Source organism: Schistocerca serialis, chromosome 1 (assembly GCF_023864345.2).
Source record: "Schistocerca serialis cubense isolate TAMUIC-IGC-003099 chromosome 1, iqSchSeri2.2, whole genome shotgun sequence".
Classification (NCBI taxonomy): Eukaryota; Metazoa; Arthropoda; class Insecta; order Orthoptera; family Acrididae; genus Schistocerca; species Schistocerca serialis.
In genome coordinates, this window is record NC_064638.1 from 712,556,164 (window position 1) to 712,582,018 (window position 25,855).

At 40.5% G+C, this 25,855-nt stretch overlaps 1 protein-coding gene and 1 non-coding gene across 2 annotated transcripts in view; both read right to left on the minus strand.

Moving 5' to 3' along the window:
- Positions 1 to 25,855, minus strand: part of LOC126481134 (uncharacterized) — a 177,319-nt gene that overhangs the window by 151,126 nt on the left and 338 nt on the right. Inside the window, exon 2 of the mRNA XM_050104688.1 lies at positions 14,977 to 15,131. Coding sequence (XP_049960645.1) covers positions 14,977 to 15,131 — 155 coding nt within the window. The remainder of the gene's footprint in view (positions 1 to 14,976; positions 15,132 to 25,855) is intronic.
- Trnat-ugu (transfer RNA threonine (anticodon UGU)) lies at positions 21,230 to 21,304 on the minus strand. Its single transcript has one exon. It is a non-coding gene; the product is annotated as a tRNA-Thr (tRNA).

The window sequence follows — 25,855 nt, forward strand, 5'->3', positions numbered from 1 at the left end:
ACAACAAATGATCAATTTGAAGTATAAATTGATCGAAAAAAGACCAGAATGGGCCAGAAGACATGGCAAAGTAATTTTTTACATGACAAAGCACCTGCACACAAAGCAAAACTGGTTTAGGATACAATTAAAACACTTGGCTGGGAGCTGCTACCCCACCCGCCGTATTCACCAGACTTGGCCCCTTCCGACTACCATTTGTTTTCATCAGTGGGACACGCATTGGCTGAGGAACACTTCAATTCTTAGGAAGAAGTCAAAAATTGGGTGTCTGATTGATTTGCTTCAAAAGACGAACATTTCTATTGGCGTAGTGTCCACAAATTGCCAGAAAGGTGGTCAAAATGTATAGAAAGCAATGGTCAGTACGCTGAATAAAATGTTTTTACTTTTCAATTCAAAATTAGTGTTTCATTTTCACAAAAAAAAAACGTTCATTTCATACCGGTACACCTGGTATATTTATGGACTTTGTGGCATTATTCACGTGAAAGATTGGCATTCCAACTTTTGAGTGATATATTTCAATTTATGTGAAGCTAATTAAGTTACGAGATAATTAACATTAAATTCTATGACCTGTTAGGTCTTCTGCAGTAGATTTTGCCAATGTACTTGTTAGATTCAGACCTTTGCCATTATACTTTTGTACAAAGTGACATTCCACACTAATTGATAATATGGTGGACTAGCTTCAGGTCCTTCATCTTGTGTTGCTGTGGTTTCACTGCTCCAGCTTCAGCTTCTGGCTGTGGCGACTCCTACCACTGCCTCCATCTGTGGCAACAGATGACGGGAAACTAGTCTCCCATCAACCTCACAAGTTACTTCTGCCGGAGGGAGAGCTTAGACACCCACGCCTTCCGGATGCCACATACGCCAAACTGCTCCAAAGAGGCAACATCTCCCACCCACGCTCTTGGCAGCTCGCCTGGACAACGCCCCATGGCTTGCATCATCTGCCACATTTTGCTGGAGTATGAAAAACAGCAGATTCTTACCCCATGTTCAGTGTCATGGTTCTGTTGGGGTTTGTTTAAATAGTGGAGTGCTACCGCATTTTTCCACGACACCTTAGTGGGCTGTCCCCTCTCGAGGTGCTTCAATTGACTATGTGTGAACAAAGCCAGATGCTGGATGCCTCATTCTTCCTCCCAGTATCATCAATTGGAATACTCCAAACAGTGAAGTGTAAATAGTGCAGTGTAGTGCAGGGTGCCCCAGGAGTTCCACGCAGGTTTATTACTACTCCACCCTCGACCATTTTGGCACCATCCTTTGCCGCCAAGTGGGCCACTGAAGCAGGATTCCTGCATAACAGCAGGTTTTCCTGCACCACAGCATGTTTTCCTGCACCACAGCATGTTTTCCTGCACCACAGCATGTTTTCCTGCACCACTAGATGATGCTGAACAAAAGCTGTAAGCCATTCATGGTCCGCCCTGTCCAGTGACTCCACTCCAAGCGAGGGCCCTCCTTTGTTAGGAGGTATTAACTCCTTGAACTTTACTGTAGATGTTAGCTTTAGTAATAATATCTCAGAACCAGCTGGCCATGACTCTTCCCGCATGCTCCATCATTTGTCATCTTCCTCAGTTAGTACACTACTTAGGCATATACAGAGGGAAACACAAATCATTCCTTCGCTGGTGACCCCTCTAAAGCAAAGCGCCAAGACTCATTATCGAAAGACACTGGTTTTTATTTTTAATTATTCCAATTAGCAATCCCAACATTGTCGTGAAATCAGTTCCCATTAGGTCAGCTGGGCGCATCCCACTCACATCCCCACCTGCCCCTGTGTGCTGGACCCAGGCTGTGGTGAAGTCATGTCTTCGCAATATCCTTTCTTTCAGGAGTGCTAGTTCTGCAAGCTTCACAGGAGAGCTTCTGTAAAGTTTGGAAGGTAGGAGACAATGTACTGGCGGAAGTAAAGCTGTGAGGAAGGGGCGTGAGTCATGCTTGGGTAGCACAGATGATGGAGCACTTGCCTGCGAAAGGCAAAGGTCCCGAGTTCGAGTCTCGGTCCGGCACACAGTTTTAATCTGCCAGGAAGTTTCATATCAGCGCACACTCCGCTGTAGAGTGCAAATCTCATTCTGATGTCCTTGACAGATTATAGGTCCATGTTAAATGCGGTTTAACAACAGCAGAAGTGCAGGGGAAGAAATTTTTTGTTCCCATCTGTTTGGACAATTTTGGAGCAAAGGAGGTAGAGATTCCTAGTGGCACCATTATAGCTAGTGGCCACGAGATTGAAGAAAGCCACCCTATACAAGAGAAGCCAAAATCTAACCATAAACACCGGCTTCTGGAACATAACATACGTCATATTGCTTCTGTGCTCAAAGACAAATTTAATGATAAGTTAGCCCATCTGCCTGTGCTGACCAAAACAAATTGTACCGTCTTGGAAGAACACTACTGGTTATTCGAGGAAAGGCGTTATTTGCTGGCTACTGACCTTGTTTACCATGAAATTTCCACCAGAGATGCAAGGCCCATTGCGCAGAAACCATATAGAACACTGTATCACCTTCAGCCGGTTGTGGAGGAAACTATCCAACAGCAGCTAGAGGCAGGGATAATACAACCCTCCGTCAGTCCCAGGTCATCCCCACTCGTTGTGGTCCCCAAGAAATCAATCAATGGAGAGAAGACCTACCGTCTTTGCGATGATATGAGAGCAGTAACTAAGGTAACCACTCCTGACACTTACCCTCTCCCCCATATCAACGAAACACTGGACAGGTTAGGAAATTGCAAATACTTCACTACCCTTGATATGAAGAATGAGTACCACCAAATACCGATTGCACCACTGGACAGCGTTTGTAGTTCCCTCCGGTCTATATGAATTTCTGAGAATGCCATTCGGGCTGCGCAACGTGCCAGCCACTTTCCAATGATTCATGTTACCAGGTTAAGAAATGTTTTGTCTAGACTAAGAAGTGCTAATCTAAGTTTAAAGATAGAGAAATGTTCCTTTGCTGAGAGTCAAGTACAGTACCTAGGGCATATTATTAGTGCTGATGGAGTAAAGCCAGATGCTATCTTTACGGTAGAAAGTTTACAATAGTAACAGATCATGTAGCACTTCAGTGGCTATTAAGTTTAAAAGACCCTAGCAGCTGTCTCACCCACTGGGCCCTGAAACTGAGTGAGTATGACTACCAAGTGCAACACAAAGCTGGAAGATTGCACCGGAATGCTGACGCCCTTAGTAGAAAAATGAGAGTAGTTCAAACAGACGATTTGCTAATTGACGAATTAAAAGACTCCCAGGAAAATGATGTAAAATGCTGGCAGTAATGCTCCCATCCGGATTTTGTTACAGAGGATGGAATTCTACACTGCAAGACTCCCGCTGGGTAAGCATATAGTAGTACATAAAGACTTGCAATCAAGAATTATTGCCCAGTGCCACAACAGCATCCAAGCTTGCCATAGTGGACGAACCACAAACGCCCGCATTTCCATGAAGTATTGGTGGGACAACAGATGGTGAGATGTTGCCAAGTATATGAAAAAACTGCCTACCATGTGCCCAAAGAGCACCACCCCCACGAATCAAAATTCCCTTACAACCTCTTCCTGATGCATCAAAACCCTTTCAGTTCGCAGCTTTGGACATAATCAGGCCACTTCCTGTAAGTACAGAAGGAAGTAAATATAGTCTATCTATTATTGATTACTTTTCCTGACATCTTATTTTGATACCCATCACTGACATGTCAGCTGAAACTGTAGCACGAGCTTTTGTAGATAATCTTGTCCTTCCTTTTGGAAGCCCTGAAGCCATAATAACTGATCAAAGAACCAATTTTATGTCCGATTTATTTGTCCAAGTTTGCAAATTGCTGAGAATTAAAAAATGGAGAGCCCACCCCTTTTCATCATCACGCAAATGGCCGCATTGAACGTGTCCATCACACTGTGACACGAATGTTTTCCTATTACATCAACTCAACTCACAGTGACCGGCACAGATACATTCCATACGTGGCAAGTGTGTGCAATAGCCGTTTCCACAAAGCCACTGAACATACCTCTTATGAGATAGTGTTTGGCCGCCCTATGGAATCCCTCTTTGAGATCAATAAATTACCTCCAGGAATCAATCACACAGCCGTTAAGGGACTAGCCCACTGCCTTAAGGCCATTTGGAAGAAGGTACAAGGGAACAACCGCAAGGCAACCAGGAAGCACATAGAAAGAAGCAATAAAAATGCCATCCCCCCCCCCCCCACCCCTATAAACCTGGTGATTTGGTTTTATTAAAAAAACCTAGTGTAAAGAAAGGAAGAGTGAAGAAACTTACCCCTCTGTACGACAGACCATATTCAATTATTTGGTTCACCTCTCCTGTCAATGCAGAATTACAACTGCGCAACCACAAAGTGATCGTCCATTTCGATAGGCTAAAACGCTATTCAGAAACTATGCTCCCCCCTCCCCCCCCCCCCTCCACACACACACACACACACACCTTCTAAGACAAGTGTCAGACCTCCAGCAGGTTCTGTTTGCCCTGTGAAGTGGAGAAAACGGAAAGTTCCACCACCCCCAGCTCGCCCTAGATACGTTCTGAGATCTAAACACCCATATGCCCTTAGATCCAGGGACTAAACACCCAGGTACTACTACTTACTTACAGTTATATCAGTCAAAAGAAAAAATAACAAGGCTCAAGTAACCACCTTATTATTTTCCTTTGCAGATGAACATTCTACACATACAATATGTATTTTATGCTCCCATGCTATGATAACTATGATGTCACCCTGGCCTCCCTCTCTGAAGGAGATTAACAGAACTCTACCCACCCAGCCTGTTCTGCAATGGTGGCCTGGCCTAATTAATTCGTAGTTCTAACCAGTATTTTACTTATGTTATTTTTATTTATGTTATTTATGTGTTATGACACACTTAGTGGTCGGACAGCAGGTCTATGTTCAGTACCAATACAGTTAACACTAAATAAGAATATAGTATGAAGAAGTGATTGCATTAAGTAATTTTCCCATTTGAACCCTGATACCGCGAAGTTGCAAAAACGTGCACTCTGCCTGTCAGAGTCAGCTGTCAACCAGGAGTTGCACATACGGTGGCCTTTTTGTGTGGGGCAGAGTCATTTCAATCACCTGACACTGCAGTTACCCCCCCCCCCCACCCCCTGTCGTTCCCCAACCAGCGCCGTCCCACTAGCCGCGTCAGCTGTCGCCGCCTGAGTCCCCTCCCCGCTTTCTTCCTCTCTCTCCGCGCACCATACTTGCTGCTGCCTGCCGCTGTTAAAGGTATCATGCGCTTATTAGAACTATCTTCGCTATCAATCCATGCATAGCAACTTAACAAAGAAAGGTCCCATATTTTTTACACAATACCTATTTTAACTTTGATTTCTTACAGCCTTCCGTCTCAATGCCTGGGTCACTTCAACCACTTGGAAACCCACCCATAAATTTATTTGCACACCTAAGCCCTTAACGTGTACACTGATCAGACTGTAACTCCGAGGGGAGTTTAGAAGCAAGCGACCTCCAGCTGATGGAATGCAAAACGGAAAAGCATCACAATAATGAAGCACACGGCCATTTAGTTTGGTGGCACTTTGCATTTCCGAGCCTCCCTCATAGTATAGTACCACCCTAGCACTTCCTGTCTAGTTTGACACACATTAATAACCAACTACCTGGTCCTTTTCCAAATTCGTAAATGGCTTCACCTTTATGTGCCCATCACGGCCCATTAACTCATATTTATCGATTCATTCGTGAATGGAGTTGGAATACTCTTTACAACAATTACTAAATCCACTCTAATACTACTAATTTAAGTGGACTGCGTTTTGTGAATGGTTCGTTCCAACGCCCCAAGGCATTGCTCACTCAAAATATGCGCCACTGCCCAGCTAGCTCAGCGTTACACGCGCCGCACAGCTCTTCCGCTATCTCAGTGCTCCACTCGTCGCACTGCTGCTCTGCAATCTCAGCACTAACTTGAAACCTGCCTCTGTCCGCTTCTGCCTCTTGCCAGTTTTATAGCACTACCAGCCTACAAGTACCGAGTTTGATAAATTATTTTACCACTCAGTGTTAGGTGCCTTTTGTATGATTAGAGGCGTTGAGTGATGTCTGACCCACTGTGCGTTACCAGTTGATAGCTGATTAATAATTGGTACCAAATAACTTGCATTTTTCTCCCCTTATGGTTTTATGTTAGGTTTAAGCATTTGACAATCATTTGACACCATTGCTATATCATATACGTTATTTCATGCATGTATTTTTTTTTAATTTATGCCATTGGTGTTGTGTAATATGCACTTGTATTTTATATTTATGACTCCAGTAGGTAAAAGCCCTCCACAGCTCTGAATTTTAGATATGTTGCACTGCAGCAACACTCCCACTACATTAGATTCCCCTTCAGTCGTGATACACGACTTTATGAGTTAGTGATTCTGGAATCCTATTATGCACCATGTTTGTGCCCAGAGCCGGATTGGTGTGTTCAGAGGAGAGTGAAGCACCTGAGTTATACAAAATACCCAATAGAGAAGAATTGAATGTGCCCCTGAAGTTGAGAAGAAGTGCGCTACCCTCTCGCTGTAGAGAGGTAAGTGAGATAGATTTTGTGGCAGGACAGAAGTAATTAAATTTCACCCACGTAAAAGAAGAATAGTAGTTAGCACTCCATGTGTGTGTTGCACATTTAAAAGTTCACCCAGACAAATACAGGTTTTGTTGTTGTTCACCCTACTTCTTATGAAGTAATTTATTGATGAAGTAAAGATGTTATGAGCAAGCACGGAAATCGACACTGCTACTATTTGGATACAGTGGCCCGCCCAGCGTTCAGAGAGTGTGAGACACCTTTTTGTTTATTCAAACAAACACACCCATGATATAACAAGACTGAAGCACCCACTGAAATAAGCACTAGATAGTTGTTGATTAGCACCCAGGACGTGATGTCATCTCCCAAGCGCAATAATGTGTCATCTTGTTAGAAATATAGTTAGCACGAGATTTTCACACTAATGAATAAAAGTTTTATGGTACAATGTCGCAGTAGTTCGAGATGTAATCGCCCCATGTCTTCCTTGCCCATGCATTGCACTGGGTTACTACCATTGCTCTCAGTCACTCGTCTATTCATTCCAATCTCAACCATTACTTTGTGCCTCCCTCCTCCAGGCCCGTGTGCCTTCCATGATGTGATTAGTGCTCACAGAGTGCCCAGCTGACTGGTTTATTCTTTCAGTTTTCACTTTCATAAACTGATTGGCTACCTATCTCTTTGATCTATACTTCATTGACATTTTACGAGGCTCGACTTAGTCTCCACCCTGGTCAGTAGCCAATGCTACTGAAACATATTGCCTCCCCCCCCCCCCCCAGAGGGAGGGGGAAGAAAAACCCTACGACTAGTGGATATATCACCGCTGAATCATTCTCATTTTGAAACCTGTTACTTGAACTTGTTCCTGATTATATCCAATTCCTTATTCTTTAACATCAGCACCCTTCCAGTTCGCCATGGGTGGGCCACTCGGCATAAATGGCCCATACATCGCGCTACCCTGGCGTCGTGATCGCGGACAGCTGTCCACGATTATACGCAGAAAAACTCTGCATTAACGCAACATGATTTTTCCCGTTGGTCAAATCCCTTTTCCTCCTAAGCCACAACATCCATTACTAAAGCTTCCAATTCAGCAAATCACTTACAAAACCACTAAATACTGCGAATTCCACCTACACATCAATTGCAGGCATTGATTATTGCAATCCCACATTTTTGCACAAATGCCAATCAAGATAATGAGTAAGCCTCTTTCCAGCACGACCCCCTCATTCCCTCGCTACCCCGTTGCTACTGATACACCTGCAGTTCTTTGGAATCTTTCCTGACCATTTATTCTTTTTCTGTCCATGCCTTCCGTTTTTCGTAAGCGATAGTTCCTTGACTGGTTAACTCAATGCACAAAGCTATGAAAGAGAATTGATCTGTTCTACCCCTGTAAGTTGATAAGAGAGGATAGATGACTTCCAGCTGTTATACCCCAGAGGGCAGCAAAGTTTTGTTGATATGAGGATATGTAATATGTTGTTTTATTGAGGTTATTTGTGAACAGGCAAGAGTTCCTGTGTGTGTTGTGGTAAGTGATCTTAAATAATCTGTTTTATGCTGCCACCCCAAATGTCAGAGCAGAACCGTTAGCCATAATTCATTTTACCATGCAGAAAGTTTCCAATTGATACAAAGTTTTGGAGTCGTTTAAATTCTATGTTATGTTACCACTGAACGCTTTGTATAAGCAGACCATGGTGCAAACACATGGACTGGCACAGCTGTTGCCTTGCGATAAATCAGTCATGCCCCGAACGCTACTACTTCTCTCCCTATTCTTTGTCTTGTCTGCCGTAATTAAGTCTAATTTTCATATGATTTATGTCATAGTTGAGTGACATAGTGCACACGAGTCTGTTAACCTTCGACTTTTCACCTGCCACTACAGCCTCAGGTAATTACTTACTACTTTTTCATCCACTGCAATACTTACCTTTCATAACATAACTACCAGCTGGAGCTAACGAGATTAGTTCGTTGCTATAGGCAATAGTATTTTCCACACTGTACCCGACCCAGTAACAGCCACTATCGTATGTTATGAATACTTTCGAGAAACCCAATCCTACCATGTGCTACTCAACAGTAGCGGTTTACTATTTAATAGCTCTCACTGTGATGTCACTACCCCTACTGAGGAAGTGTTTGCACACTTTTCTTACACCCATAATGTTCAATTTCCCCCTCTCTTGTGGTATTTACCAGAGCAACCGATGGTACTACCGTCACTTGACAATTGGCCATCTCTCCCCAATCACTCACATTCCCAGCTGGTCTAGTCTTTAACTTACCTGGTAAACAAAGAGTTAGGGCAGATTATGCTGGACCGTGCCACCGCGCACATCATCAAGTGGCACCACCACCAGTATCTCAGTCGTGTAATTATTCCTAGTTCTGTATGTACCCCTTTAATAATTATCCTAATTGGTTTATCACTATGGGTAGCATTTAGAAAAGGACTTTTTGCACAACTTAGGTCACCCCCTCCTGCTGTCCCTGAACAGCAGCCTCATGGGGAATACCATGCTTAAGTTGTCCAATGGGAGCAAGAGTGTTCCTTGCTGCTCCCCTACTGTAGTAGTCCGGTAGGAAATAGTAGTGAGTAGAAAGCAATAGTAAATAAGTAAAGTACACCCAAAAGAAAAGGCATGGCCCTTTTTTAAGTGTAAGAAACAAAGTATGCGTGTGAAGTGATTCGAAAGTGTCAACCCTCTTCCCCCTCCCTTGTGATCTGTGCATCGCCCCTTCCGGAACCGACACTTATACGCTCTGGTGGAAGACGTAGTACACCACAGTGCGCCACTGCTAGCACCAACAGCTGATCGCCGCACCTTGCACCACCACTCCCCGCATCTCACAACACAGCCGCATCATCTGCCGTTGACCAAATTCTGTCATGCAAGTCCTCATCACCCAACGCAAGCATTGTCATACATTCTTAAACAGATGCAAATTTAAAAAAGAAAATACGTTTCGCTGTCATTCATAGCCTTTCTTTCCTCCCATGGTGTGGCCAGGGAGGGGAACAATTTGGGGTCATACACATTAGCTTTAAAGTGAGCCCTCGAACGCTTAGAGACTGCTGGTGGCTGGCCACCAGCAAGAGAAGATGTGCCACGCTTCAATGCATGTCATCCACCCTATATGCCACCTACTCCGACCAAGGGCCCTCCCCACGGCGCCACCCAGCCACAGCAAGGGCCACCTGGCAGGATGGCCATTGCCGGGAGTCCTGATGCCCCAGGGAGATAGGCATCTACTCCTTGGCATACGTGGGGAGTTGATGGCGCAGGCATCAGTAGAGCAATCCCTGTGTTGTCAGGGGGCTACAACCAACAGGGTACATGGCAGCCCCACCACAACGGACTGGCTACCGTGATGGATACTAGGTGCAATAAAGTCCATGGTCGTCGCCTATGCAAAAAGCAACACTGCACAGTGCATAGTGGAAATTGCACTCAGGAACGCATCCTCGCCCAAGAGATGGAGAATGAGTGGGGTGGCAATGCGACGACAATAAAGCTGGCTAGAGGTCTCAATACATGATGGACAAAATGCACCATGTAAGGTGCTCTTCCCCAATTGGCTCGCTCTGCGGAAGAATTTGGAAAGATGGAGGTCAAACCCGAGAGGGGACCATCACATATAGGCCGAACGTTTGAAACTCCTTTTAGTCGCCTCTTACGACTGGCAGGAATGCCGCAGGCCTATTCTAAACCCCAGAACCCGCATGGGGATCATAATGAATTCCTCATGTAATACCACACAGTTTCTTGTAAAAATGGCATCAGTTGTACCATATTTCTTTAACTGCTGATCATACCACACCACACAGCATTCTCTTTCCTCATTCCCATTTGTGATTGTACTTTTAGAATATTCTTCAGGTGGATGGCATTCAACAGAAGTACAACACATTTGAATTGAGTCCTCTGTTTTGAAACTGCCAATAAAGAAGGAACAATCTTCTTATAAATCCTCGCCAAGTTTGGATACCATTCAGTTAACAATAAATGACCCAAAAAGAAAGAACTTTTCAGCAACAGGCCATATCAGTTTAGCTACTTGAACTAAATACATATAACACAGCTTTACAATGCCATATATATGTAAAAAAAAAAAAAAAAAAAAAAAAAAAAAAAAAAAAAAAAAACCTATTCCATTTATCCTCTCTACTGTCAACGAAGATAACAGTAACAAATGAAGTGCATGGCCTTCCTTTCTTTTTGCAGTGTCACACCATTGTCAAATGCACGAGTATGGATTGTGCTGTGAATTAGCCATCAGCCAATTAAAAATGGAGTAGATTTACTTCTGTAGACATTGTTCACAACATCAATTGACATTAGTTTCAAAAATACTGTCTCTGAGGATTCATTAGGTTCCAACTGGACAACAATAATAATTCAGTAAAAGCAAGTAGTAAACTGAGTAAAGTAAATAATGCAGTGGAATGGTCTCTTCAAAGACACTGGAATACTCAAACTAGCTTCCCAATTCAATGGTATTTGTTGCTAATATTGAAAAAATAGTTTCAGTTGAACTCTTAATTTACTCCAATGTAATACAAGACAGACAAGTAATTGCTTTGTAGTCTTTGACTCCTTACCTAGGTTCAGAATTTTGGAGCTATTATTTTCGATGAACTCCCCTCAGACACAAATTGAGAATCCTTATCAATTCAAAATAAAATAAAAAAACATTTTTTTAAAAGTCAAGCCTACAAGTTATCTGATTATGTTGAGTCTAGAACTTTTATGATCTCTATGTGTGTGATATGTAGCAAATGTCCATGTAAATTAGCCTCTGTTCTTGTAAGAAAGATATAACTATTGTTCTTTATTAAATAGCAATGTGGTCACATAATACATGAAGCTAGAAATGGAGCTTTGAGTGATAATGAACAACTTAAAGTAGTCTAACAGTAGTTAATGTAGCTGCTTCACTTTGTTAAGGGGAGTTGGAATGCCCTATCCCGACGATGTTAAATTTAGTGACCTAGCTTCCCTGTATTTCAGGGCCATTGACATGAAACTTTTATAGGCCATTAAACTGTATGTTCTGAGTCTACTGAACTACAATAATTGCATTTCAGCCACTGCTTTCAGAAATACAATTTTTTAATTATACAGTTAAAATTTTGTGTACTTTTTTGTACATTGTCCTAAATAATTTTAATTATACATAACATTATGATCTTCTTTTAGTTCAGTACACTCAGGATATGTATGTTATTACTCCCTCAAAATCTGAATTTCTACTCGAAGTGGTTTCTGAGATTTAGGGAAATATACAACAGTTTTTTCTTCTTTTCTTCTTTCTGGACTCCTTAATGGCCAACTATACTGCATACTCTGTTTTATCAATGTGAACCTTGTCCATCTGTTCAAGTTCTCTGATACAGTTTGCTCCAGGATTAATTCCCATATGCTGTAGCACTTTCACCCTACCAATGTTGCCATCATTAAAAGCAATAACAACATCACTGACCTCCCACTTTAGTGTTTCAATTCCAACAAAAACATTTTTTGGTAAGCGAGTCCATATAAGATTATTGAACGACTCATTGGGATTTTGAGTCTGACCACTTCTTCAGTAATTCCGAATTTGTCAGGTCTCTGTAAATCGGTTTTAGAATATCCATGACTGCTGCTAGGATGGAATGTTTATAGCTGTATGAACTGTTTGAGTACTGGGCATTGTGGTAATTGCACCATGAATCAGGTCCAGGAGGGCAAAGGTGGTGTACTTGTTTTTCATCAGTTGACAGTCTGTGGAAGAAGGTAGCCCATACCACCTGCTCCATTTTCAACAAATCACCAGTATTATATCTAATGGCCATCCCATAATCCTGCTGTAGTTCATCGATCACTTTGCCTGTCAGCCTGCCTCTTACGGTTTTACCACCATAAAGTTTCTTGTCTCTCAAACTTTGTTTCAACTTCCTCAACCTGGTGCCCATCCCCTTCTAGACATGACCAACACATTCCAGTTTTGTGATAATCTTCTAACCAAAAGGCTGAGCAGCTATTACACTGTTATATGCTTTTGTGTCTCCATCACCTAAGAATTTAGTGTAAAAAAACTCCCCTTTCGTTCACATATCGACTAAAAATTTCAATAGCTGCAGAGGCCTCCCTACCACCCCCTGTTCCTTCATAATTTCTGTCACAGATATGCCCTTCTTCATTTGTTGATTTACACTTATAACAATGTTTGGTTAAAATCTGGAAACCTATTACCTTTATAGTTTCCACACTGGTCATCGTACAACAGAATTCTTAGAATTGTAGCCGAGCTTCTCCCAAGTGCCATCAAACGCTACTAGTATGTCAGACATACCATCATTTATTTCAACAGCTTCGTTTGCAGCATCCTTCATTGACTCACATGCAACAGATTCCACAGCAGCTCCAATAAGTCCTGCACACTTGTCGATTTTACAAGGTGGGTGTGGCGTATTCATCTCGGCACACACTGTTTCTGCTGCAGTGTGTCCTTTGCCAAAAGCTCTCAATCCATAAAACCACCTAACATTTACTTCAAAATACTTATCTTTACACTTATCAGAATTCCAAAATGAATGAGTATATTTACAACTGGCACAATTAATGGTAAGTTTCCTGGCTAGTCCGTTTGATACCTCACTGTCTTCAAGTAAACTAACTGGTCCTCCACATATTTTACAACACACACATTCACCTAACATCGTTATTAGGATGTGTAAATCTATCAGAATATAACCTAACCTACCATTTACATCACTTCCGTTTTGAAAAACTGTGTATCACAACATTTTATTTTAATCTTCGAAGCACTAATGGGTGTTTCTCTAGATACTGACGAGTTTGCCTGTATTTCATTGTCTGTAACTTTGCATGCCACATGTTGAACACAATGTTTCCCTTTATTCAAAAATCTATTACCATGAAACCCACATTTCTAAAAAACACTTCGTTTTGGCATCATACTTTACTTTTTGAGAGATTTACTAATCTATTCGTCACTTTTCCTCGGAAAAACGTTAGCACTTCGACATACAACATGTGTTTATACTATGAAATGATACGATACTGTTTCTTACAGTGCTACTAACACAAACACGCAATTTAAACTTTATAACACAGCAACCCACAGCCTTCTATATATATAAAAAAAAAAATTACCGATTGTATTACATCTTGAAGTAATGCACATAAAAATTTTAACATTTTCAACCGGTGTAGATTATATTTTAAAAAATAAAATAAAATACTTCCCATGTGAGTTTATAAGTGATATGTGTATCATTTTATTCGGAAAATTGCAAATTTTACAATGAGATAAAAACCTGAAAATGTGGAAGAAAAAAAAAATTTCACATTTTCGGATTTTTATCCCCCTTAATGCACAGCTTGACTGAGTCCACCAACCTAGAGGTTCCCCATGATCGTATTTATGGAACACAATGAATGAATGAATAAAATCTACAAATGAATGTAGATGGTCAACAATAAAGACTGTATTTACACAAAAGTCAATTGTATTTCTGCTACATATACCAGGAGAACAAAAAAAATCTTTATTTTCCCTGAAATCAGTAAGCATATAGAAAATTCACAAATTTCATGACACATGCAAATAAGTCTCCTACTGGTTTTATACAGCAAGAGTCATGCTTTGACCACCCTTTCAATACTGATAAGTTATACTTAGCAATGATGGGGTTAAAGTTATACTCAGGTACTATTTACAATGTAAGCATGATCTGAGGATAGTCGCTAGTCAACTGAAACTGGTTATCATCTATTTGTAACTACAGTACATTGCAATCAAGACTATATTATGAAAAGGAAAGTTGCTACTCACCATATAGTGGAGATGCTGAGTCACAGATAGGCACAACAAAAAGACTCTCACAATTATAGCATGCAGTCATTAAGGCCTTCGTCAACAATAGCCACACACACACACACACACACACACACACACACACACACACACACACACACACACACACACGAAAACTGGTTTCAATTGAATGAGACTGCAGTCGTGTGTGTGAGTTGCATTTGTGTGAGCATGTCCGTATGCGTGTCTATTGTTGACAAAGGCCTTAATGGCCAAAAGCTATAATTGCGAGAGTCTTTTTGTTGTGCCTATCTGCGACTCAGCATCTCTGGTATATTGTGAGTAGCAACTTACCTTCTCATAATATTGTTACATTCCATCCTGGATTTTCCATTGTTTGCAATCAAGGCTATTTAATTTATACATGGAAACAAGTAGTAAATATAAAAAAATGTAAAAGTCTAAATTCAGTTGTCATCAGTATCATGTACCTATCTTTAAATCACTTACCTGAATTTCTTCAAATCCAAAAGTACGTTGTTTTCACAACATTGTTTTATGTATTCTGTAGAAAATAGCTCACCACCATCCTCTAAATCTTGACACTGCCTTGCGAAACAAACAACATGTTCCCCTTTTGTTTCTACCACAATTCCACACCTCTCCTGAAAAAACAATTACCATCAAACAGAAAGATCCCAAAACAGTGAAGATATTATGAAAAGCACACACACATTTAACATGACACCAATTTTTTTGTGTGTGGGGAAGGGGGGGAGGGGCATTGGGAGGGGCAGGTGCAGCATCTGAGCAGGACTTATAGAGTCATTTCGACTGAGGTTTTCAAGTAGTCTCCCTTGGTCGCCAGGTAAATGACGGAACTGGAAAACCCCTCTCTAGTATTTCCATTAGGATTCTCTTTGCCCCATCCCCAGTCTACTGGGATATTTGGCTCATAAGACTGAAGTTCTGCAATGGGTTGCCTAGCTCCCCCAAGGGAGAGGTGCTTCTCTTTTGTTTCTATAAATATGGATAGATCACTTGTTGTTTACCACCACTGGATATTCAGATTTCCTTTTCTATCTTTATTACTAATTTCAATACAGATTAGTACTTCATGACATGGCATACCCTCAAATTGGTAACGAGCACTGTCAATAAGGCAACAAGTGTGAATTTTGAAACAGGATCCAGTGTTATCCAACTCTGTTTATATTTCTTTGACATGATGGTGATTTGAACCATGTTTCCACAAGGATCTATCACATCCTTACAGTTGTTGCACAATAATTCGTTAAGACATGGGATGGTGCGAAACAATTACAACACTCAGCTATCTAACACAAGAGGGTGAGGCACTAACTTAAAATAAACTACTGTATAATTTTCATTTCAAGCTAATGCTACACAGCCACAAAATTCTCCATCGGTGTACTCCAAAAAATTTTACTACATTTTTCTCTGTTCTGTGTGTAAATGAGTTAATCAGATAGAACAGAAAAAATCCTACAGCAAAATTCACCTTCTATGTTATTTAAAGAATTTTTTTGATCCTACATTACCACCACCACCATACAAATGTTCTCTTCTTCAGTCACCTACATGACCCAAACAAATAAATAGCATTAAATACCAGACTATGTTTCATTTTTCAAATCCTCTGTGGTATTTTATCTGCTTGAAACAGTATTGTCTTACATTTTGGAAGAATTTTAAGTCTGAGGACAATTATTCATTTTATTTCTTTCTACTACAAAATGAACAGGTTTATTTACATTTAAAGCAATTATCAGCAATTGTTATCACTGCTTTATTTGGCATTGCCACAAGAAGCAAACTCACACCGTATTCAAGACTGCTTTATTGTGACTATAAGCAACACAGCTATTTTGAATCCACTACATCTAAATCAAAATGACAGCCTCAGCTTTCTGGGTAGTTAGATGTGGATGACATTACAAAGGAAAGAAAAATTGTGGACAACTGTATGATCTAGTTGCCAAATACCAAAAATTGTGAATATTCTGGTACCCCCTCCACCCACACACAGCTTTATGATAATCATACTGAAAACAGGTAGAAAAAATATTTTGGACCTAGTTATAAACATACCCAATCTTTCTGAGAGTATCACCACTGAGAAAGGGATTAGTGACCATGATGCTATTAGAGAATCGATGGTCACCAAAGGCAAATAAGTCGTCAGGAAAGATAAGAGACTGTTTGTGTTTGATCAAACTGGAAGGATCACTATCGAACTATTTATAGGATGAAATGAGAGCCCAGAAGAATTGTGGCTAACACTGAATGCATTTACAAAAGATGGTGAGGATCCACCCTGTTTAAGTATCATTTGTAGCCTGTTGTTTAAGCAGAGACTGCTACACTTTTGCTTTTGCAACAATCTCTAAGGTATTCTGAAAAGTTGGGTAATTAAAATACACTCCCTATGCAAGAAAAGTGTTCTACTAACTGTGAGAGTGAACATACACGTTAATCACCAATCATTAAATAAATAAAAAGTGTGTGGCTCCATTACCTCTGGACAGGTGTTCTAAATTAAAAATAACTTTACCTGTATTTGAAAGTTCTGTGAGAAGGTAGGCTGCGAGCTCCTGGACTTGGGTTTTAGGGTTAAGAACTTTAGGGTGCCCCTAAATGGGTCAGGTGTGTACTATACATCAGACACTGCTACCAAGGTATCTGACTGTGTGTGGCATACACACAAGGACTTTTTAGATTACGCAACTCTCCATCCAATCCAGATAATGATAGCAGTAGGAAACCCAGAAGTGTAAGAGTAATATGGAGAGAAATGGCCCCCATAAGTGAAGGTATTAAAATCCCAGTGGTGAACTGCCAAAGCATTTGCAACAAAGTACCACAGTTCGAAATGCTCCTAAAAAGTGTTGAAGCTCACATAACACTAGGTACAGAAAGTTGGTAGAAACCTGAGATTGATAACAGTGAGATTTCTGAGCAAAATTAAAGTGTTTATTGAAAGGATAAGCTGATGGGAAATGGAGGCAGTGTATTTGTCCCATTACACATGGATCTCAAATCCACTGAGATAGAAATTGAGGCTGCATGTGATACTGTTCAGGCAAGACTCAAGATCAGGGTTGGTCATAAAACTATAACTGGATCCTTCTTTCACCCACCAGACTCATCTCCTGATGTAACAAAAAACTTCAGAGAAAACCTCAGTTCGCTTGTAAGCAAGTTCCCCAAACATGCTGTAATCATAGGTAGAGATTTAAATCATCCAACAACCAATTGAGAAAATTACAGTTTTGTTAGTGGTGAACATGCGAAAACTACCTAGAACAGATAGTTTGAAACCCACTCATGATGGAACTATATTGGATCTAATGGCATCAAATAGACCTGACCTCTTTGAGGATGTCCACATCAAAACTGACTATCAGTGATCATGGTGCGGTTGTGGCAACAATGATTACCAAAGAACAAAGGGCAACTAAAACAAGTAGAAAGATATACAAGTTCAGTCAACCATGCAAAAAAATCTCTAGTGTCATATCTCAATGAGGAACTTGAAAATTTCAGCACAGGGCAGCAAGAGCATGTAGAGGAACTATAGCTCAAGTTCAGGCGAATTGCTGACCACGCGCTGAATAGACATGTATCCAGTAGAACAGTTCATAATGGGAGGGAACCTCCATGATACACAGTCGCTGTAAAGAAACTTCTAAAGAAACAGAGATTACTGCATAATAGGTGTAAAGCAAAGTGTAGCGCTGTAGGTGGACATAGGCTGAACGAAACACATTTGAATGCCAATAGAGCAATGCATGAAGGCTGCAATAACTACCATAGCAGAATATGTGATCTTTCACAGAACCCAAAGAAATTCTGGTTGTATGTAAAGACTGTTAGTGGCACCAAAATTAGTGTCCAGTCCCTAGCGAATGATACACAAACTGAAATTGTGGGTAGCAAAACAAAAGCAGAAATGCTTGACTGTTTTTAAATGTTCCTTTTCAAAGGAAAACACAGGAGTATTGCCCCAATTTAATCCTCGTATCACTGAAAGGATGAGTGAAATCACTAATAGTGTCAGTGATATTGAGAAACAGCTGAACTCATTAAAACTGAGCAATGCTCCAGGGTCTAAAGGAATCCCTATGAGGTTCTGTACTGAATTTGAGTTTGAGTTCACCCTTTTCCTAACTGTGACCTATCATAGATCTCTCAAATAAAGAAGTTGCTGGAAGAAAGCACAGGTAACACTCACATACAAAAAGGGTATTAGAAGTGATTCGCAACACTACCGTCCAGTACCCCAGACATCCACTTGTAAAATCTTAGAACATATTCTGAGCTCAAACATAATGATGCATTTTGAAGAGAATGACCTCCTCTGTGCCAACCAGCATGGATTCCAAAAACAATGATCATGTGAAACCCAACTCACACTTGACACACTGAAAGCTTTGGATGAGGGCTGTCAGATAGATGCAGTATTTTGCGATGGGACCACTGCTGCTCATGTTGTATATGAATGATATTGCAGACAATATTAATAGTCTTGATGCAATAATTTACCAACAGCTGTATGTATTGTAGAAATTTATTTTATGAACTTCTTATGCGCTACTAGTTTTGGCATTACATTGATGCCATCTTCAGGCCCCACATGTCATAGTCGAAAAATCGCTATACACGGAAGAAGCCATATAACTGGAGTCGTGAATCAAATCGCTATGCATCAGCTATTGGTAGCCAGGCGACACAGACTGTGTTTCAGCCCATCGCAGGGGCCATCTTCAGAGTGAACATATGGTTGACTGCTGGTGGCATCACATCTACCAAGGTATGGCAGGAGGTGTGACAGTCTCCTGCCACACCCTGGTAGAAGTGAGGCCACCAGCAGTCAACCATATGTTCGCCCTGAAGATGGCCCCTGCGATGGGCTGAAACCGGTTGGCACAAAATAAACAAAAAAATGATTAAGACTGTTTTCTTAATACTAAGTTAATTTATACTAATTGCTGTTATTCCACAACCATGTTGTCCAAATATTTTAACTGACACTTGGATATAAATGAATGTGCTTTACGTGCCTGTAATTTTGTTACCAACTTGTCCGTGTATTCATCAACAGTTGCAGATTGCTTTATGAATTCTGCCCGATTATCTGTGTTTATCCACTGGCTAAACTCAATTTCATTGTCAGCATATTTGTAAACTAATTTCTGTTTTAATAATTCTGACAGATTCTGCCCGATTATCTGTGTTTATCCACTGGCTAAACTCAATTTCATTGTCAGCATATTTGTAAACTAATTTCTGTTTTAATAATTCTGACAGTTTGTCATGACTGGAACAATTATCACAATGATTAAGCATCACAGTCACAGTTCTCAGAGTCACATACAAGAAATTTTATAAGTTCTTTGCATGTTTCTTCAATATGTTCTGCATCCAAAAGCAGTTTTACATTTTGGTGGATAACACACAGACAAACACTGAATGAGTGCCAGTGGCATCAGATAAAATACGCCACTTCAGTCTTAGGAAACAAAATTTAGAAGACCAATGTTAACGTTTAATTTCTCCCATTTAAAACAAGAGTACAGTTCTCTTAAGTTGCAAAGAATGAGTCTTTTTAGCATACACACATTCTTCTGAATTCTAACTTTGTCTTTTGCTTCTGGTAACATTCAAGTATATTCATCACTTTGGTAGAAATCAGTGACAGTCTTTACGACTTTATCAGAACTCTTTTAGGTTTAGGAATTCATAAAATGCCCATTTCTGTTTTCAGATTCCTTGCTTGTCAAACCACATACACACTAACATAGAATTCTGACATTATGTTTCCTCTTGACCAAGAGGATGGAGCTAAAGTTTTTGAATTTTTTCAGGTACTCTTACACTAGGCACTTGGATTTTATTAACAATATCATGGCATCAAAATCTTCGGCTTTCTTGACAATTTCATCATCAAATTTTTCTTCTCTAAGGTCAGAATCTTCAATACTGCAATCAAATGCCTGGCACACTTTTCCTTCCCAAATACGCTTCACTTTTCCTAGCTTCTTTTTGTCAAATGAAGCCTTGCTGTGTTTTGGAATGCAGTGAAGTTTTAAGAAAAAGCACTCCAAATCATGTAAAGTTTTCTTTGCGTGCTCAATACTTTGACTTTTTAGTACTAATTCATGAAATGTCTCCTCCGGGTCATCTGCATCACTTTCATTTCTATCACTGATGTCAGTTTTCTCTTCACAAATCTTACAATGTGTTGTGCACAGTTTTTGGCCTGCGTTTACATAGATTCTTCTAACACTTAATGATTTAGATAAAGACAAGCAAACTGACCTTAAGGATCTTTTAACTATATATGACGGTAGTATCTGTTCCCGAAAGAACAGTTACCGTAGATGACCATGCAATTTTGCTAGAATAAAATGATAATTAAATGGACACCCTAGCTGCAACCCGGTGTTGATATACTTCATTGAGGGCTGGATTGGGTTGTTTGGGGAAGGAGACCAGACAGCGAGGTCATCAGTCTCATCGGATTAGGGAAGGATGGGGAAGGAAGTCGGCCGTGCCCTTTCAAAGGAACCATCCCGGCATTTGCTTGGAGCGATTTAGGAAAATCACGGAAAACCTAAATCAGGATGGCCGGACGCGGGATTGAACTGTCGTCCTCCAGAATGCGAGTCCAGTGTCTACCTGTGTCTAACCACTGTGCCACCTCGCTCGGTTACTTCATTGGGGACTTGTTGAAAATGTGTGCCCCGACCGGGACTCGAACTCGGGATCTCCTGCTTACATGGCAGACGCTCTATCCATCTGAGCCACCGAGGGCACAGAGAATAGTGCGCCTGCAGGGACTTATCCCTTGCACGCTCCCCGTGAGACGCACATTCCCAACATGTCCACACCACTACATTCGTAGTGCGCCTAATAGATGTTTGCCCATCATACTCATTACTCATGGCAGATTAATCTACCAAGTCCCGTACGAGTTCGGGCATACCGTGTGTGTTCGCACAAGAAGGTCAATGGCTGGGAAGCCATATTTTAACTATATATGTAGTATCTGTTTCTGAAAGAACAGTTACCGTAGATTACCATGCAGCTTTGCTAGAATGAAATGATAATTAAATGGACACCCTAGCTGCAACTGAACTCGTACGGGACTTGGTAGATTAATCTGCCAAGAGTATTGAGTATGATGGGCAAACTTCTATTAGGCGCACTATGAATGTAGTGGTGTGCACATGCTGGGAATGTTCATATCACAGGGAACATGCGAGGGATAAGTCCCTGCAGGAGCACTATTCTTTGTGCCCTCGGTGGCTCAGATGGGTAGAGCGTCTGCCATGTAAGCAGGAGATCCCAGGTTCAAGTCCCGGTCGGGGCACACATTTTCAACATGTCCCCAATGAAGTATATCAACGCCTGGTTGCAGCTAGGGTGTCCATTGAATTATCATTTGCCTCTTTTAACTATTTGTCTGTGTTTTTTGAAAGGATCACAACAAGTTCCTTGACGACTTTCAAAAACTTTATCTGTGACGAAACTTCCTGGCAGATTAAAACTGTGTGCCCGACCGAGACTCGAACTCGGGACCTTTGCCTTTCGCGGGCAAGTGCTCTACCAACTGAGCTACCGAAGCACGACTCACGCCCGGTACTCACAGCTTTACTTCTGCCAGTACCTCGTCTCCTACCTTCCAAACTTTACAGAAGCTCTCCTGCGAAACTTGCAGAACTAGCACTCCTGAAAGAAAGGAGAGCTTCTGTAAAGTTTGGAAGGTAGGAGACGAGGTACTGGCAGAAGTAAAGCTGTGAGTACCGGGCGTGAGTCGTGCTTCGGTAGCTCAGTTGGTAGAGCACTTGCCCGCGAAAGGCAAAGGTCCCGAGTTCGAGTCTCGGTCGGGCACACAGTTTTAATCTGCCAGGAAGTTTCATATCAGCGCACACTCCGCTGCAGAGTGAAAATCTCATTCTGGAAACATCCCCCAGGCTGTGGCTAAGCCATGTCTCCGCAATATCATTTCTTTCAGGAGTGCTAGTTCTGCAAGTTTCGCAGGAGAGCTTCTGTAAAGTTTGGAAGGTAGGAGACGAGGTACTGGCAGAAGTAAAGCTGTGAGTACCGGGCGTGAGTCGTGCTTCGGTAGCTCAGTTGGTAGAGCACTTGCCCGCGAAAGGCAAAGGTCCCGAGTTCGAGTCTCGGTCGGGCACACAGTTTTAATCTGCCAGGAAGTTTCATATCAGCGCACACTCCGCTGCAGAGTGAAAATCTCATTCTGGAAACATCCCCCAGGCTGTGGCTAAGCCATGTCTCCGCAATATCCTTTCTTTCAGGAGTGCTAGTTCTGCAAGTTTCGCAGGAGAGCTTCTGTAAAGTTTGGAAGGTAGGAGACGAGGTACTGGCAGAAGTAAAGCTGTGAGTACCGGGCGTGAGTCGTGCTTCGGTAGCTCAGTTGGTAGAGCACTTGCCCGCGAAAGGCAAAGGTCCCGAGTTCGAGTCTCGGTCGGGCACACAGTTTTAATCTGCCAGGAAGTTTCATATCAGCGCACACTCCGCTGCAGAGTGAAAATCTCATTCTTTATCTGTGACGTCCACATACAGTAACACTTTCTTGATCTTGTGGAAAGCATATATTGGATCACATCAATATCAAATCTTGTTCATCTTCACTTGGCTCTTCTACTTTTTGTAGAGTTTTGACTAAGGTATAGGTTATCAAATGACATGGTGTTTTTAGTAGTTTTCCAACATTGTATGAATTCACGTTTTCCACTGAAATTAACTGAGCACTAATTCACTTAAAACATAGTTTATACAAGTGGAATGAAACAGCCACATCACAAACATATACAAACTTTCTCACAGAAAGACAAAAGAGAAACTGAGGCCAAATAAACTAATTGTTGCATGCCAGTTATTCTCATCAATGAATTTTCACAATTGTTACATTTCTTTCATATCTATAAAGGTTTGAAAGAAGCTACTACTGTCTAAGAACACCTTTTTACTAGTGTGAGCAGAAGATTTGCTGAACACATAAATCACATAGATTACAGTCTTTAAAAAATAACTGAATTAGTCAAATGAAAGGAAATAAATTTTTCACACTTAAAGTGAACTGGCCTGGCTAGAATGAATTTGATGCCCTTGCATCTGAGGCAGGGAGTGGATGAACTTACTTAAGATGACCCTTTTCCACACAACAAAAGGTATTTTGGTTTCAGATGTGTGTGTCAAATAGCAGAAGACCCATTAAAATTTTTATTTTATTAAAACGCTTACAATCTAGGGGATTATTAAAGGCCAAAATCAGGTTCCCAGCTCATTGGAGAAATGTGATATAAACGTTTTTCCACATCCTCACAATTTTTCTGAAATCAAAAATTGACATACATTAACATTTTTAAAAAATTTTCTTTGTAACTTTATTGCTTCAATAACTGGGTATCTGTTAACTATATGCCTTAGTTACTATCTGGAAAAAATTCCACATCAAAAGCTTCGCATTGACATTCTTGCAGAGCCCAGTTATCAGAATATCACTACATTTACAATTCAATATAAAATAAAGTCGTAGTCTCAGACCAAAAAGATTTTGCAGAAGTTCCTATGTTATAATTATAAGCAGATGTGCAAAGTTTTGTGAAAATCTGAGATAGAGAGCTACCAATCCTTGAATTATTGTGCGTTTTGGCATGGAATGACCCCTGTCTGACCATCCTGACTTTGACTTACCTCAAATATTTCGGGCAGGTGTTGGGGTAGTTCCTTCAACGAGGACACGGCCAACCACCTGTCTTGTCCTGCCCTTTTATTATTAAGGTGACAGTTCCAACATCATTGTAAAATGACGCTTGGACAAATAAATTACTGATACAGCCAAGTCATGCAAATACCCATTAAATTAGTCTTGTCAGTTCTAAGGGAAGTTGACAGATATTTTAATTGGGAAAATGAAGAAAGAATACATGTTAATGGAACAGACCCTAACGACCTCTGCTTTGATGATGATACTGTATTGCTTACATCTAGATAACATAAATTTCAACTACAAATGGAGCAATGTGCAAGAAAAGATTGCAAGTAAATCTACAAATAAATTACAATCAAACCACAACAATAACATATCACGATTACAGAAGAAATGAGAAAAAGTTAATAAGAAAATTAGAGGAATAGGCAATGAAAACATGGAAAGAATTTTTTTGTATCTTAGGCAGTTAAGAAGCATAAGATATACACCAAAATAAATTTAATAATGGAGTAAAAACATGGAGTGCTTTTGACAAATAAAACAGGATTTCCAAAACTTTAGCTCCAATGTGTTTGAAATAGAAAGTTTGCAATTAGTCTGTGTTCTCAGTTTTGAATCATGAAGGGGGGCACTTAGCCTGCTTTTACTATAATGTCTTTCAAAAAAACTAAAAGCTACAAGCAATGAATTACAAGATGCATGTTATCTCACAATGCACGAAAGGAAATCAAACAAATTGGTCAGTAAACACAATAGAGTCCAATATGTAATTATAACTGTAGTCCGCTAATGAAAATGAAATGGAGACCAGTAGGACACATTGCTAGACAAATAGAGTAGATCATCCAAGAAAGTTCTTTGCTGAAGTCCAAGAGGGAATATAAGAGAGAGGTGATAATGAAATATAGTTTATGATGATATTAGAAAACATCCAGGACCAGCATGGATGCAAGTTGACAGAGGTAACGGCATATGATGATATGGAGAAAAGTAACGACAAAAAAAAAAACACTAGGCCTATTTAAAAATTCATAACAACAGATGTCTCCTTTCTGTTTGGATGTTTACAAATTACTAAATGGAATAAACACACACAGGCAGAGAAAGAGAGTCTGTAACTAAAACAAATAATAATACAAAGTAAGTTAGCGCTGCTTTAAATAGTGTCATGCATGGAGAAGAGAAATTTGTAATAATAACAAACCACGGTGTTTGTGCTAGTGCTTTTGGGTTAACATCAGCAGAAATCACGAGGGTGGTACACAAGAAATTGAGTATAACAATTTTAAGACTGCAAGTTTGATCATTTTTTCTCAAAATGAGTGTACTGAATATCCCATTCTTGGCAATTTAAATAGCAAACAATGCGATAAAGATTTATACTGTGAGCATGATTCCCTCCCAGGGGTCATGACTATTATTACAGTTTTTTTTTAATTTTAAAGACAAATAATGCTGACATAATTAAGTCAGCATTGTTTACAAGAGAAACTGACCGCTAGCTGACGAGTCTCAATCAGTGTTAACTTATTGAAACAGTAACATTTTTTAGTCGCCGACTCATCAATTCTAGGCTTTTACTTTACAATTAAAATTTTGTGTAGACATATATTGTAGACGGTAAAA